Source organism: Rousettus aegyptiacus, unplaced genomic scaffold (genome assembly GCF_014176215.1).
Source record: "Rousettus aegyptiacus isolate mRouAeg1 unplaced genomic scaffold, mRouAeg1.p scaffold_m13_p_2, whole genome shotgun sequence".
NCBI classification, from domain to species: domain Eukaryota; kingdom Metazoa; phylum Chordata; class Mammalia; order Chiroptera; family Pteropodidae; genus Rousettus; species Rousettus aegyptiacus.
In genome coordinates, this window is record NW_023416295.1 from 108,636,912 (window position 1) to 108,653,945 (window position 17,034).

At 38.1% G+C, this 17,034-nt stretch overlaps 1 protein-coding gene across 2 annotated transcripts in view; it reads left to right on the top strand.

The window, feature by feature from the left end:
* Positions 1–5,482: 5,482 nt before the first annotated feature.
* LIN7A (lin-7 homolog A, crumbs cell polarity complex component) overlaps positions 5,483–17,034 on the top strand; it is a 115,519-nt gene continuing 103,967 nt past the window's right edge. The window contains exon 1 of one of the 2 annotated variants that reach the window (XM_016132400.2): positions 5,483–5,819. In XM_016132400.2, coding sequence (XP_015987886.1) covers positions 5,738–5,819 — 82 coding nt within the window. In that variant the 5' untranslated portion in view covers positions 5,483–5,737. The remainder of the gene's footprint in view (positions 5,820–17,034) is intronic. The other variant, XR_001595279.2, reaches the window with a different exon arrangement.

Genomic DNA, 17,034 nt, shown 5'->3' on the forward strand with positions numbered 1-17,034 from the left:
AACAGGAGAGTTCTGTTCAAAGGTTTAACATTTTATTGACACGCAGGAAAAAAACATCTCCAAGTGTTTTGTCTAAATGTGAAGGTAAACTGCTTCTAGGAAGCCTTCACAAAATTCAGACTCCTTTTCTTTCCGTGTATCTTTAACACATACAAATTTTTTACATCACTCATTCTTGTCGATACATCATTTTGTATTTAATTCTGTGCGTTTTCATTGATACTTCTATTTCCTTTCCAAATATTTTGTAAACTCCTCGAAAAAAACAAACAAACATGAATTTCTCCTGCGTTTAATTCCATCCGAGGTCCAGCATCTTAATCAGTACTTCACCAAATACACTGTAGATTTGTTATTTTACAAAATTTTCTATCAAATACAATGTGATATGTTTTCTGACCATTTTAAAGTAGCCTCCTCTCCTGCAGCATATGTCATCACAACTTCCTATTTGCTTTTCTTTGTGGACTTTTGTGGTATGCTGATGAATGTTTAACAGATGGATTACTAGAGGAAAAATAAGAAAACTTCAATATATAGCATTTGTCAATACCCATGGTATAAATACCCCCACCACGGCCAATCTAAAGATACCAACATGATGTCATTGAAAGTGATGTTGGGCCAAGATGTACAAACTGGGTCTTGAGTAACAGTGTGAACAGGCTTCAGCATATCATCGTTGTGGTCTTTACTACTACCTAAGGTTATCTGATGTATTATTTACTTATATTTGTATTGTTTATTCGTAAGTCTCCCATCATAAAAACTAAGTTCCATAAGGAAAGGCACTTTTTCTATGTTTATCATGGAATCTTCTCAGAAGAGTGCCTTGTACATAGCAGGTACATGATAAACATTTGTTGGATAAAAGCATAATTTTGGACTCCCAATTTAATGTATTTAAATTTTTAAGATGAAATAGTAATAGAGATATTTTAAAGCCATTAAAGGTTGTCAGTTCTAAAAGTCTGAAAAATCTCCTGAGTAGATGTGAGAAAAAGATGAGTTCAGTATCACTTTTAAAAATCATTTTATCTTGCCTCTTGTATCTCTCAGGGTTTCCCGATGGTGTCTGACAATATGAGGTTGGGATGCATAAAGAAAAAAATATGTATAAGCTTCAAATTTAATTTTTATTATAAAAAGATTTATCTAACTTCCAACTGTGAAAATAGAAAAAAATATTCATTTCAATATGAAACAAAAACATCATTTTATATTCTGTGAGTTAAATAGGCATAAATAAAACACTCTAGTACTAGAAAGACTTTGCACTTATTATATGTGCTATTGCCCATAGCAGAATCAAAGTTAATTATTATACTTAACAATTTGCATGATGACTTATAGTGTGAAATAATGCAAATAAGATCCTACAACTGAGGAAAAATTATTGAAATTCCAAATTTTCTTCCCTAAAAGTGATTTTCTATTTCTTTTGAAAAGAACTAAAAAAATAGAATTGACTTCTAATATTTTTATTCCATCTTTAATTTTCTAACGTCCAAAGCAGAATTAGTAACTCTTATTTCATTCTGATGTTAGTAATTTTTAATGTAGGTGCTACAACACAGTTTTTTTTTCCTTAGTCTAGATTGTATTTATAAATTTCAATGTATGATGAGCACAGAGTAACCCATGAAAAGGTTATTATATTTCTGTTAATTATCTATCTTTCACTGCCTGACTCTCAATGGCTGTCTTTAGGCTTGTTTTTCTTATACTCCAAATTAAACTGCTTATTTGACCCAAGCAAGTGCCTTGCCTGCTCTCCCACTCCTGGCTTGATGCTCTTGCTCCCCTGAATGCCCTTCTCCCTATCTCTGTCTTCTGTAATCCTGACATTATCCTAGGCCTGATTCAATTGTCAAATCATTCATTCATTCATCCATTCATCGATTAGTCCTTAATTGATCTCTTTCTTGTTTATTTATCACTTTTTTTTCTGTCTTTTCTTATTCACTACAATCCCAATGCCTAAAACAGTGCCTAGCATATAAAAAGTATATTAAGTATTCGGTGAATGAGCAGACAAATAAGTGGTTATTGAAACAAATATCAGGATAAAATAAATATAGTAAGATTCTCTCTGGATGATGATTTTTTAAAAAACCCACAAACATTTCTATTCCAAAGTATTGGCTGGCACTTCATCTTAATCTACTGCTATTTTGACAAAGCTGTGAGAATTAAGGTAATGTGGTATTTTGAATCAATCAAAAATAATTCCTACACCAAAGGCTGAAAGAATTCCAGTTTGAAGGTGTTATTTTCCTCACATGTAACTGTGCTTATTCTACTCCATTTAAAATCTAACTAAACACATTTTCTTGGTATGTTAATGTTTTATGCAAACTTTCTCTTGATTTTGCCACATGATTTAAAAAGATTCAATTAAGTGAAACAGACCTTAATTTGGCTTTGAATAAATTTTTTTAACAAGAACAGATTTTACATTTCGAGATAGGTAGTCATTTAAATATAAACTTATATTTATATAGAATGGAACGAGTATCATAGTTCTTTTCTGCTTTGACTTAAATTTCCTCTAACTTCTCTCTTTGAGTATATCTCAAACATAATTTTAAAAGAGAAAGTTTATGTGTGTGTATGTATTTCAGAGTTCCACATTTCTGGAACTCTGAAATAAATAAATTAGAGTTCTAGATTAGATATAGATTAAATATACAGATATAGATGATAGAGATACAGAGATAGAAATATACATATACCTGGAACTCTGAAACAAAAGGCCGAAATCACAAAGTCTTCGATAGTACAAAACGAAGTGTGTTTCTTAGTGGACAGCACTGGGACTCTTTCCTTAAGCAAATTCCTTAACCTCTCTCAGTCTCAGTTTACCTATCTCTAAAATGAGATAACAGTATCTACTTTTTCTGGGCTGAAAAATAGAAGGAAAGAGAAAACCTAGCACCAAGCTTGGCACATATAAAATACTTAGTAAATATTTATTGAGTTAATCAACTATTAAAAATATAGGTGCCAATAAACTAAAACTATAGTGATTGTGCAAACAGTTAAAAGTATAATCACAAATGTTTTAACAACTCTCTGATTACTACACAATCAATAAAGCAACATGCCTCTGAATAGATCAAGTATAATGACCTTCATGAAATACTGGTTGGTACAGGAGTGGTCCAGGCAATTATTCAAGAGACCTAAGTATGGTCACATCTACCAAAGCAAAGGAAGAGATTAAGAAAATTTTCTTATGTCTCTGCATGTCTCAAATATAAATATGTTATTGGAGAGACAATAGTTACTCATACTTCATAGAAAAACAAATTCTAACAGATAATGGATTGTTTATTATTCATTTTCTACACCCGTGGAGGCATAAGCTAAAGTCATTGAACTTGCCACTACTAGAAATAATAACTGATGAACATATGATTTGTGCTTCCTCTTACTTTCTCTTTCAATCCTTTCAAAAAAATTGCAGAGCCAACACGGAGAATGATAGAATACATTTTAAATTAAGGAGCTCAGGCCTAAGTACAGAAACATGCTATTAAATGTTTGGTGCTGGGGATACATCAGGAAACAAGAAAACAAAAAGCTTATCTTCGTGGACCTCATGATCTGGAATTTGTGTTAAAAGAGTTACAATTATGGCTTTCAGACTTATGAATCCAACCACTCAAATACATATTCATAATAAAGTATGTTCTTAAAAGAACTACATTAGTGCTGAGGGATTTGTATGTCTCTTTCATCCTCAGTTATTGAACGAGGTTTGATATTTTGTGCAAAACTTTGGAACATACTCTGGTTTTATTGTGCAAAACTCAACTTCTTTCTGTTGTGTGACTTAGGGTATATGAATAATGACAATCAAGTTGAATTGTTGCTTCTTCTTGTCTCCCACAACAATTTCTTTCGGTGGTGCTTAGAGCACTTACTGCATAAAATTCTTTTAGCTTGCTCACTATTTGTCTCCCAGCCCAGACTGAGGACTGCCTGGGTAGAGAGGGTCACATCTCATTATTGTTTGCAAGGCCGGCAGCTAACAGGGTGCTTGCTACACCATTCATGTGAGATATATGTTCATTGCATGAATAAATTTGTATATACTTTACTGTATTCAAAGCATATTCATATGCATGATCTCATCTGACCCTCAGAAAACTCAGTGAGATTGCAGGGTAGAATTAGTTTCCTCATTTTATAGAAACTCAGTGAGAGTGAAGGTATTCCCTTATTTGATAGATGAGGAAACTGTGAATCTGAGAAATTATGTGTTTTCCGAAGAGCACATAACTGAGACTTGAATTTCAATAATAGGGTTCTTTCTAAAACATTAAATGAAAATATAGGCATATTGAACTACTATGTTAGAAATGTCGTTAGGGTCTGTTAAATGTATGACCAATCATCTTTGATTTTCTCAATCACTGGTGAAATCTTGCTTTTTTTTTTTTTTTAATAAAAATGTAGACCATGGATGGAAAATATCTTCAGAAATCATCTGTATTGTCATCAGAAGACAATGACATGGGTTATACGCCAATAATTTGCTATGAAACAGACTATTATAGCTAGTGAAAACAATTCTCTGTCATAGGGAAGGGGATGGAGGCAGCTTTGTCATTTACAATCCTAAACCAACAGTCATTACCATTCTGCTTATACAAGATTTCTATATACATCTTAATTTCTTTATCAAGAAATGAGAGTCCCTACAGTGGCAAGAGATCGAATGCAGTCTGTTGGGATGAAGGGGTCACGGCCAGTATTTGAAGGTTCTAGTAACTGAATCCTGATCAACTGACTCTGAAGTCACCCTTTTAATAACATCTTGTCCTATTAGATCATAAGCTACAAGAAAGCAGGAACTGTGTTGAATCCCTAAATCAGGCCATGGCACATCGCACATGGCATGTAACACTTCTAGCTCAATTCTTGACACACATGTTATTATGTGGCAACTCTGACTAACCACTGGCCACAGATCAACCTGAAAAAGTGATAGGTACATGTTTTACAAACTTTGTTTTTTTGTTTTTTAACTTAAAACCATTTTTACGAAGTTTGCATTTAAGGTACATTATTTTTTAGGCAATATACTCAGGTTCTTAATGGAGACCTAGTGATGGAACCCTGGCCTTCCGGCGGTTATGTACAGTTATAGGTCAACATTCCAAAAAAGAAAAAGAAAAAAAGAAAAGAAAAGAAAAAAAAAAAAAAAAACCATGAACAGACCTTAACAGCAACTGTAATTAAATCCCAGCATGTCTGCACTAGAAGCGTTTTCTCTCCAGGGGACGGGATTACAGTGTTGACAATTTCTCTTAATCTCTACTCATATCCCTTTTCAATCTTCTCCCTTCCTCTAGCCGCACGTACACTCTGACCATTTTATTTGAGTGGAAAGTTGAAATAAAACACAGAAGCTACACCCATCCAGCACTCCGTGGGGGAGGAGGGGGGGAATAGCAAAGTTCTAGGGCAGAGCCTTTTCCTTCCCAGAGCTAGCGATGCAGTCGCTCTCCGATACCTGCTCAGCTTCACGCCGCATGTGAAGGTCGGCCCGCCAAGAACAGTTGCGTCTCCATCTGGCTGCCAACCCACCCAGTCTTTCTTCTCCTCCACCACCACCACCACCACCACCACCTTCCCTTCTCTCCCCCCCCCCACCCCTCCTTTCCGTCTTCCCTCTCCACCCCCGCCCCCAATCTCCTCCTCTTTTTCTCACTACAAGCGGTTGCTGATGCTGAAGCCGAGCGTCACTTCGGCTCCCACGGCAGACATGGCGACATTGACAGTGGTCCAGCCGCTCACTCTGGACAGAGGTAAGGGAGCGGCTCGCCCGCCAGGCTGCTGCGTCCCCTCTGCCTCGCTCTCTGTCTCTGCCAACTGCCACCGGGACAGGCGGACGCGCTCGGGTAGGGGGAGCAGAGAGAGCGAGGAGGGCGAAGAAGGCAAGGCGTTCGCGCCGAGAGCAGGATACTTTCTTCCCCTTTTTCTGCCCGCCACGTCCCCGCTGTCCCTTCACGCCGTACTCGCCAGGCCGAGGGGCGCCTTGGCCGGGCTTTGGCGCCCCCGCCGCCACTCCCAGCCCCTCGCCGGGTCGCCTCCGGGCCACCTGCTTTGTTGGAGCGGATGCGCGGGGACCGCTAGGCGCCCGGGGCTCGGGGTTGCAGAGGGGCAGGGAGGAAGCTCGCCGTGCCGGGCGGGGGCGCCTGTAACCCGGAGACCTGGAAAGCCGGGCGGGGGAGCCGCATGATGCCAGCCAGCGCGGCCGGGGGGCCCAGGAAGAAGGAAGTTTGTCCGGGCACCGAGGGGCGATGGTCGGTCCGGCTGCGGGGCAGGCGCGGCGCTCCCGGGGCGGCCGGTTTCCGGGCGCACGGCGGCGGGGACCTGCCCTCGGCCGAAAGGGCAAAATGGGGCGCGCAGGCAGCCGTGCCCCGGCCGGGGGTGCAGCGTCGCGGCAGCCGAGCCCGGTTCTTGCCCGCTGTGCGCTTCGTGTGCGCAGGGGTCGCGCCTGTCCGCGCTGCCGGCGGCTTTCCGGCTGTGGCTACTCAGTTTCCCCTGCCCCAGCCGTCCTCCTCCTCTTCCACGCGGTGCCGCCGCGGTGCCGGGGCTGCGGAAGGCTCTGAGATGCAGCGCAGCCTGGATCGAAATTCAACTTCTGACCTTCGACCCTGTGCGTCCTGCTCTCCGCCTGGCACGGGGAAAGCAGTGTTTGCTTTCTCCTCGGGACCTCCCCAAGCCTGGGGACGGAGTCCGCTGCGATCCGGGCCTCCCCGCTGCGCCCGTCAAGGGTTCGTGATACCTGTACCCGTGCGTTCGGGTTTCCTTTCTGGCTCCCAACGCCCACTTGTGAAGTCGCTTGCGTCCCACGACCCTGCAGCGGAGGACACCTGCTTGTCCCCGTCCGCAGCGGCCGGATTTAGGACCCTGGGCGGCCATTTGGAAATGGTGTTTTCAGACGAAAATGATTTAGTTCAATGTACCTCTAAAAATATTCTTTCTAGCGGATTAAACTGGACTGTGGGACACGACAAAAGACCATCCTGCTGCGACTACGGTGAAAAAGCCAATGAACTCAGTGAGGTTTTTAATTTGGAAAGATTGTGGGTGACTTTTACGCAGTAATGCCTATAGGTAGTGCCTATAGCAATCTTACTCGGGGTAAAGGTTGAAAAAAAATTAATTGATTTTATGTTGGGAAATGTTCATGCAAACTAGTAAATTATTAACAGTAAAGAGCTCAGAAGTAAATTGTATAATCCATGATTTCACCCCAATATTATCATCTGTACTAAGCAGGCTTAAATCTGTTGCCGCTAAGAGCCAAACAGCTGGCATGCTATTAGAAACTATGAATTTACTAAGTATTTCTGTTTTAATGTAATGAGCTCTTATGTTGTCCCATTACTAAATCAGTCTTTAAATATCCCAAGTAAAACGACTATATTAGAAGAAAAAAAAAAAACACTCCAAGAAAATTGGATACCTGAGTGATTTTATATACTACTATGTACTACTGAAAATGTTTCACTTCTTGGTATTACCTTAGCCCTTAGATGCCTCGCTCAGTTGTGGAAAGGAAGTGCAATCTGACTAAGATCTATTCTTAAAGTTTGTTCTTGTTCACAGCCAGACTGTCCCTGTCCTTCCCAGTGTGATTAGTTTCACGCAGTAAATACCTCAAGAGGCAAGCTGAGTGAGACTGTGGATGTATCTGAATAAATTCACCAGCAGCTCACTGCAAAGTCTGTAATTTATGGATGATAGGTTATTGGCAGCATCGCTGTGCATAAAGTCAATATATAAAAATAGTTTTCTCTTTACCTGATTAAAATGTAGTTAATTGATTAATTGCATCATTAAACTGATGAAATTAGGAGTTCTGAAAAATTGCCTATAAAACAATGGAAGTCTCTTTAAAAGAGGCAGCCCAATACTGCTTATCAGGGTTCTAGTTGTAACTGATACTCACCTTGGTTGAGTCTATTAGTCTCTCTGGGTATCAGTTTTCCTCTGTGCCTCACTAGAAGTTTGGCTTACATGGTTGCGACACTGTGCAGCTCTAATTTGATTAATTAAAATTAGGACTCAGTTTCTGGTCACCTACTGGAAGGTTTTCCAGATCAGCCCAGTCTCCCAGGTTGTTTTAATGCCCCTTTATGTGCTCCGAGGTCACCTGCTGCTTTGGCCCCATCAAAACATTTCTCATACTGTTGCATCTGTCTCTTCATTAAATAGAGCTCCTTGAGGGAAGAGACCATTTATAAAATCTTTGTATTTTCAGTGCCTTACATAGACCCTGATCACAGTACAAAACCACAAATGAATGTAAGTTCATGTGCGTGAACTAAGGACTGCAGTAACTTAAGCACTATTAAAATATAGTGAAGTACAGTTCATAGATTCACAACATTTTGACCCTGGGAAGGATGGCGGGGAGAATATAAACCAGTGGTTTTTAACTTTTCTTTTTCCATATACACTTTATGATTTTCGTCAGTAAACATAGCTCACCAAGGCTGTGATTATTAACTAAGATGGATTATAGCAAGTGAGCAAACGAGAGGAAAGAAATAAGATGCTTGACAAAGCCTCACACGGACATCTCAGCAAACCTGAATACATAATCCATAACTTGAGAGCTGCTGGTTCTTTTTTAGCATCTTTATTTTTCAAATGAAAAACATGAGAGAAATGATAAAAAATGTCTTCAAGGTTACTATTCCAGGTAGTGGGAAATTTTATGCTACAAACTAATTTTTTCTTGTTTGATGCACTTTGGCACCATACATTGATTTATTTGAAATCCTCTGGGTAACAATTTCAAGCAAACAAATCCGAGCTATAGTTTGAAATTAAGAATTACTACTCCCAGAATTCAAAAGCTATCTGAAAGGAAGAATCTCAGAAGTCTGCACTAGCTTCTTGGATCTTGTCTGGGAAGCAAACCTTTACCAGGCTGGGCCCTGAAAGGATGAGTAAGTTAGCTTAAGATTTTCACTGCTCCACACTCTTTCCCATATGCCATTAAGATCTCATATTAACCTTATAGAGGCCTCTGGGTGACCACAGTAGATTCTTGTTCACTCTGGTTCCAGTTCTGGAGGGTTCTTCATTTACTTATTGTTTACTGCCTACTATATGTGAGGCCCTACTGGGGGATTGGCTTATGTTTGCGAGATAAACAGACGTAATTCTAGACTCTGTCATAATTAGAGTCTACCTGGAGAGAGAGATTAAACACACACACACACGCACACACACACACACACCTGCAAACCATTCATTCATTCATTAGTTCATTCAATCCATATTCATTTATCACCTACTATATACGAGATGCCATAGGAATACCAGAAACAGTATTTCTCCTTGTATGGTCCTTAAGGGTCTAATAGGGGAAACAAATAATAAGAATGGAATTAATCTAGTCAACAAATAAGTATTGAGTGACAACCTTATGGCAAGCACTGTTTTAAGCAATGTGACAGTAGTAATGAACAAAATAGGTTAAGTTTAAAGGTGTTTACATGCTAATGAGAGAGTCTCACACAACTATAAGCGCTAGTGAGAAAAATAAGACTGGATCAAGGGTAGGGAGATTGCTGTTTGCAATATGATAGTTAAGGAAGGCCCTCTGAATTGGTGACATTGAGGAAGAGACCTGCAAAAGTGAGGAAGCAAACTTTGCAGATATCTGTGGGAATGTACTTAGAAGAACCTTACATGTGCATGCTGGGAACATCAAGGAGGTCAGCGTGAATACATGAGTACATGTGAAGAGTGGTGGAAAATGGGATGTATGAAGTTGGTAGCCAGGGGCCGAGTTGGTAACTTATAATTATATTAGCTGAAAATATGAAGCGCTCTCAAGACCATAAACATGGCGTGAAGATAATGAATAATAGGGAAGGACCAGTTTAGGTCATATTGGTCAAGGAAGGCTCACTGAGAAAGCAAAATTTAACCAGTTCTGATGTAGTAATAAGATCCTTAGAAAAAAAAAGTATTCTGGACAGAGGGAAGAATACACATAAAAGCAGTTCCACGTGTACAACTTGGCAACCATGCGTTAATACATCTGTAATGATTGAAAGAAATTACAAGAAATAGTAACACTCTAAGTAAGTATCAGGTAGAAATTTGGTTATAACTATACTAAGAAAAATCTATAGATCAGCTTTTGCTTCTTATCGCTAGGCTTAAAGATCATATACTTAGATTTTTAAAGATATAGTGAGCACTATAATTTACATATTACTATGCATAAATTTACATGTTGAATTCAAGTGGTCATAATATGAGATATACTCATTTTCAGTCTAATATTTTATATTATACAGTGATTTAGAAAGTAGCACTTGAAAGTTACCCTTGTGGCAAAGAGAAGATTCTGATAAGGAGATTAGTGTGGTATCTTCTCTTCCAGAATTTAAAATCTTCACAGTAATTCTTCTCTACACTAGGGGTTAATTTACTCAGATTTTAGTCTCTAAAACTAGAAATGACCTTCAGTTAAACTCAAGGGAATGAAGCAGGTTACAATCCATGATGCTTAACACCTTCATAACAAAGAACATGGCAATACCTAATTGTGTAAAAGGCTTCATGGGTTTAGGAACTTTCTTAAGTCCAATAGCTCCAACTCTTCTTCACTTTCTATCTCAAGGTCAGAAAAAGGTAATACAACAGAATTCTTCAAAAGTTCACTTCTGCTAACATATCCCACCTAATTTTAAGCAGAATTGCTTTTAAAAATAATGATTTATAAAGAAATAATAAAAAACCAACTTTTGGATAAAAATGGATAATTAAAACAATTACCAGAAGTAATTAAAATTGTGACGTTGCTTATGTGATCAATAGCTGCATTCAGGTGCTTACATAAAAGAAAATGTTGGTGTCACAGTCATCTAACTTTTCTGTTAAATTCAACTTGAATAATTTGCAAAAATATAAATGGAAATCTTGATTTCTTGGCTTCTAAAATAAGCTGTAATTTAAAATATTGATTAAACAAATCTTGATGTGTTTTCCCTTTTTAAAAAATAAAACATTTTGCTTTAAAAATTCTAGTATAAAATGAAGAGCTTTTATTTTGTTGATTTCAGCCTTATGGAAAAAAAACGTGAGAGCAAAAATTGAATGCAAATGAAAATCCCATGGTACCACACTTTTCATAGAATTTGTGATACATTAAAATTTTCCCTTTTTATTTTTCAAGGCACGCAGAGATTATGACTTTGTATATCTCCCAATTCAAGCCTTGGGCAGCCTATAGCTTTTCTAATCAGCTGTATTCACCAGTGTTCATAAAATTATCATTTGCCTGAAAATTGCTTTTGCTCACAGTCCAAAAAGGCTTCCTGCTTCTCCCTCTGCGTTTTGTTTGTTTGTTTGTTTGTTTTAACAGGAGGGGAGATTAAGGAAGAAGGAAAATAAAAATTAAGCCTAGTTTTTATATTGTTTTAAAGGTGTGTGCACTGATGGTTGTGACGGGGCGGGAAAGAGGGGCTGACTACACTTTATGGCTCCTGTCCTAAAGCCGTCTCGCATGAGCAGCCAGATGTATTTTGGTCTACAAACATTAAGTGCTTGCTTGTTTTTTCATGTTTTCTGTAGACATCATTAGACATTAAAAAATTTTTTTTTTGTAGCACTTTTTTGTTTCGCAAATCAGTATTCGAGTGTTTCCTTTTGCACTATATAGTTACAGAACTTTTTTAGGAGCCAGAATTATGTCGCATCTACCTCTTCTTTTCTTTGGTGATAAAGAGTTGCAAAGAGAGACTCAAATTTTCAGAGTTTTGATTATTTAAAAGGGGTATTTTACATTTGGTGATAGTCTTCTATAAAGTTTTGAAATTAAAAAGAAATTGAGAATCATTGCCAGAGAGTCCAGGGAAGGAAAAATAAATCTGGTGAAACCTAATTTGGTGTGTCAGCTATCCAAGCCCAGGGATGGATTTGGTGTGCTCTGGTCCTTTATGAAATAATGATTTTGCTTTTGGAGTGCTAAGGTTTAGCTATTTAGTAGGGAAAAAGGAACAGTTAGAGAGTAGTATCAAATGGGAATATTTATACTGGATATTAGGGATGGTGTAGGTACAAAGCCATTACCTCTTGGGGAGAGTTCTTTTCTTAAAGCCTTAACATCTTTCTATTAGGGTATGGTCAGGAAACATCTTTCTATTAGGGTATGGTCAGGAAACATCTTTCTATTAGGGTATGATCAGGAAACATGCTCCATTTGTTTATATAGAGCCCAACACATTATTTGTCACATAGTTGGCATAGTCAGTATTTGTTCATTGGTTGAATGGATGAATGAATGAAATTGATATAGCTAGACCAAGTGTTGTGGGAATTATTCTTAATGCAAAAAAAGAAGCAGTCGGACCTGTAATAATGCAAAATTAATGCCTGTCATAGGTTATTGTTTTGCTTCTGTGTGTGTGTGTACGTTTGTAGCAGACATGTAAAAGTGGAATGCTTTCCAGGGCCAAGAAAGGATGAGAGATGCTGGTGTTAGTATCCATAGCCCTACTTTCATTGCTTGCATCCATCTGCTATCTTAATTTGTTAATCGAACCAGGCAAGTTAATCCCAGAATAGTACTGAAAAGGTTAAAATAGTGGGGAGAGTGTAGCTCCAGCAGAATTTCCCACATAAACACATACAAATAAGCTCTACTGTCTCATCTTTTTTTTTTTTTTTTTTTTTTTTACTATAAATGGATAAATGATAGAGCTATGTCCTGAGAAACAAGTTAAAGTGAATTTAATTTGAAATCACTCTGTGTTGGCAAATATGAACATAACCTTAAAAAGTCATGTTGATTTCATCAGTACTTTGTGATTGAATTTTACTAAGTAATGTGTTCCCCAGATTTGAAGACTTGCCTAATAAAAATAAATATGGTCAAAGACTACGTGAAAAAAATGATGTTGAATTGAAAATTATTTCGAAGTTATATCTAGCTATTTGTCTTGGATAGAAAACCAGGGCTTCTAATTTAAACCTGTGGTAATTTCCCACTAGAAGAGCTGTAGCTCTTTCAAGTCCAACTAATGCTGCTATTTTTGTTTACTTGCCCAGTGTGGTGGTAGTTATGATATTTCAGTATAAAATGTTTTTTTTTTTTTCTATCAAAGGATTATCTTTAACCCAAAAAAGATAGAATAATGGGAATCACAGAATGGCAATAAGATTTGAACCCCCAAGTTAGACAGGGGAGGAAAAATCAAACCATAGCTCAGTCTATTTAAAAGTTATGAGAGAATTGGATAATATGACTGAGAGACTGCTAAAAGGGATTTTTGAGAAATATTATAGAGAAGCAATAATTGCTGATGGACAAATATCCTGGCTTCTAAAAAGATGAGAAGTGAGTTTTAGGAAAGGAAACTATAGTTTAATCTACTTGTGGCCTCCTGGCAGAAAAATCTAAGGCATATTAATAGAAGAATGGAATATTGATTGGCACTGTGGATGAAAAAAGGGGTTATATGGAAAGTAACCTCACTGGGTGATCTGATCATAAATTTCTAACTGGGCAGGTCTTGGTGGGTAGTCAGGCTCCAGGCATACACATAACCTTTTAGCAAAAGGTTTATCTTTGCCTCGAGCAAGCCATCCATTGTTTATGAGCCTCTAGGTTAGCACATTTTTGAAACAGCCATAATCGTCCTTAAGGAAACATGTAGTCTTGTTAATTGTCCTGCAATCCAGTCCCAGAAGTGCTTTTTCCCACCTCCATGTAATCTTGCTCCCCGGCATATGTCATAAGTTTGGCTCAAATAAACTGTTATAAAAATTCTCTATAGGTTTGGACATTTCTTATGTCAACAGCACTTAAAAACACTGGTATTCCCACAGAAAAAAACTGGTAATCCCACAGAACCTACATGGGATCACTAAGAATAGGTCTAGTCAAATTTTAGGCATATGCCATAGCCATACTATACTCATAACATCACAACTCTGGTAGAAGCTTTGTGGAAAAAGGAGAGGTATGTGAAGTGAATGATTGGATTTCTAGTGGTTAAAACACTCTCCCACAGCAGTATGGTTCTCTGCTGTATTCAACATTGTTATCAATATTTTGGATGAGAAAAATAGAAGATTTTTATAGGTGACATATAACTAGGAGGAACAGCCAATAATTTGGCCAGTCATCATATCAACCTAGCTTGAATGGCAGGGTTAACAAAATTCAAGCAGGTACATTTGAAGATCTAATTGATTCTGTCACACGATTCATGAATCTGGCAGCTTCCCATCTAGCAACTAGAAAGGCACATTTAGGAATTGTACAAAATGGAAAGTTTTTATGAACAGAAAGAGGGGTGTGACTAAGTATTTTAGGTTAGGACAGGTTCCCATAGGGGAAAGCTGAGGTTTTTATCAGGCAAATTAATAGTGTTGATCAGGAAATTCCAGTATGATTGGTTTAAAATTCCAGTCGTGGGAAAGGCTGAACCTGCAATTATGTTCGTTAAGTTTGGGTTTGGTGACATGACTCAGTGAAAGTGACTCCATTTTGGTCCCCCTCCCCCCTTTTTTAAAAATAGCATGTTACAGTAAAAGATATAAAATTTAGTGGAAATAAATGTGTTTTCATTCATTCGTTCACCAGGAAGAGGGATCCATCCCTGGCTATTCACTGCCTTTGTTTATCCTGTCCAGTGAGCACTGCCCCACAGGGCTCCACTCTACCACCTGAAAACCCCACAGGCCCTGACCTCGGTTAAGCTATTATGATTCAGTCCTACAAAGGGGCAGTTGTCGCTTAGAATGGCAGACGTGCACCCCAGTGTCGGCCAGCCTGGATTTGAATTCACCTTTTCCATTTACTAGCTCTATAACTCCCAATGTTACTAGATTGTTTTAAATCTCAATTTTCTTCTTTATAAAATAGCAAATGGTAAAAATAGGACCGACCTCATGGAACATTGCCTTTAATATTTATAAACTGCTAAGAACAGGCCCGACCAAATAACCATTAAACAATGATGATTATTTTTTCCCTGATTCCTAGAAGTTGGGTACTCTCACCTTACTGCCAGAGGACAAGACAGATAATACTTTTTGCCTTCAGACTATACTGAGAGTCAAGGACCTTGTTTATTTTAGTGTTCTTTAGAAGCAGGAAGCATTTGGAGATGCCTGGAGGCCAAAACAAAAAGTTTCCTCTATACACGCCTATTTGCCAACCCACTCCTTTCCAAAAAGCACTTCGTTCTTGATGCACGTTTTTCATAATTCTACGAGAGCACTTATCACATAAGATCGAATTTTTTCTTTTACACTGCTGTCACCCTAAACAGCGTAAGTTAATTATATTCATCTTTGTGTACCCACTGCCTATCACAGTGTCTGAAATATAAGTGTTCAAATGTGTGCTGAAGACAAAGTGGTTTGTCTTCAAATATTGCATCATTTCAGGGTTAAGACTAGGTAAGTGAGCAGATAATAGAAGATGACAGATTTTTATTTTAGAAAAAAAAATCCTACATTTATTTTGTTCAAAATTAGAATGAGTGCCCTCTGGGAATTAGTAAACATTCTTTTGCTCGATCGCTGGCAATGTACAGGTGAAAGTTGAATGACAAATTGGAAGAGTTGTTCCGGATAGACTTTAAGGTTCAGTGATTGTTTAGGACAGGAATTAAAATTTATGGAGATGTTCAGCATTTTTCTATTTATAGCCAGATATCAAAAGTGTACTAAATATTTTTTTGACTGGAGGGTAATACAACCAAGAGTGACTTTTTGACTCTTTTTTCAGGGCTATTTTACTGTAAAGGATTACATGATGCGGAAATAGGCAGACTTGTGCCAGGTCAGGGGGGTGAGCTCAAGATCCAGATGTCGGGGTTCAAATCCTACCTATCTCTGCCTCTTCTTGGTAATTTAACATTTGCCTGTTATTATCTCCTCTGTACTTTGTTTCCATCCGTAAAACTGAACATAATAATAGTCTCTACCTTTTAAAATTGTTGTAAAGATTAATTGAGAAAATATATACAGGTGCTTAGAACACTATCCGTTCCTTAGCCAGTGCTCAGTGATGAGTGGTTATTCCCCACCTCTTCTTCTCAGGGCCTGTGTTTTTCCCAAAACAATAAATGGAAAGTGCACAAGCTTCAGATTTAGACAGACATGGATTTGAATTGCAGTTCTGCCACTTCCTAGCTTTGGAAGCTTAGAGTATTGCTTACTTTCTCCACATTTTACGTCTTTCATTCTTAGTATAGGAATAATGACACCCACTTTGCATGGCGATACACTCCTTTGATTCCTCCTTCAATAAGTTGTTGAAGGAAAAGTGGATGAGAGTCTACTACATGCCAGGTCCCAAATCAAGGGCTAGGGGTAGAACTAGCAGTCTAGGGACGATAGACGTTAAACAGAAAATATATGTTAACGTAGCTTGAGTATTTTAGCAACAGCTCACACATACTGAGTATGTACTTCATGCCAGGCATTGTGCTTAGATCTTTTCATGTTTCATTTCAATGAGTCCTCACAACAAACCTTTGAGACAGATACTGTTAGTATTATGAATATGTGGGAACTGAGGCATAAAGAGGCTAAATAAAGCAATTGGAGCTCAGATTGGTTGATTCTTGAGACCTCTGCTATACTGTGAAGAGCAAGTGCATAGGTCTGTAACAGAGTCTGTAACGAGCCTTGAAGCACTTGAACTTTAAGGGGCAACAGAAATAGAATTGCTTGCAAAGGCTTCAAGGAATAGGCAGACAGGTAGGAGGCACACCAGGAAAGCATGCTGCCTCAGACAGTAGGAAAGAACTTTGTCTCCAATGCTTATAAAAGGATTGTATACTAATATTGGTAAAGATTAAGTGATGTATTTTAAAAGTCTAGTACAATTATTGAAAAATAGCCGGTGTTTAATAAATGTTTGTGCTTATTAAATGTTGATGGTTATTAATTTCTTAGTACTAATAGTCAAAATGCTCATAGATAGAATTATAAGAAAGCACTAAAATGTTCTGTCCCTTCTTCCCA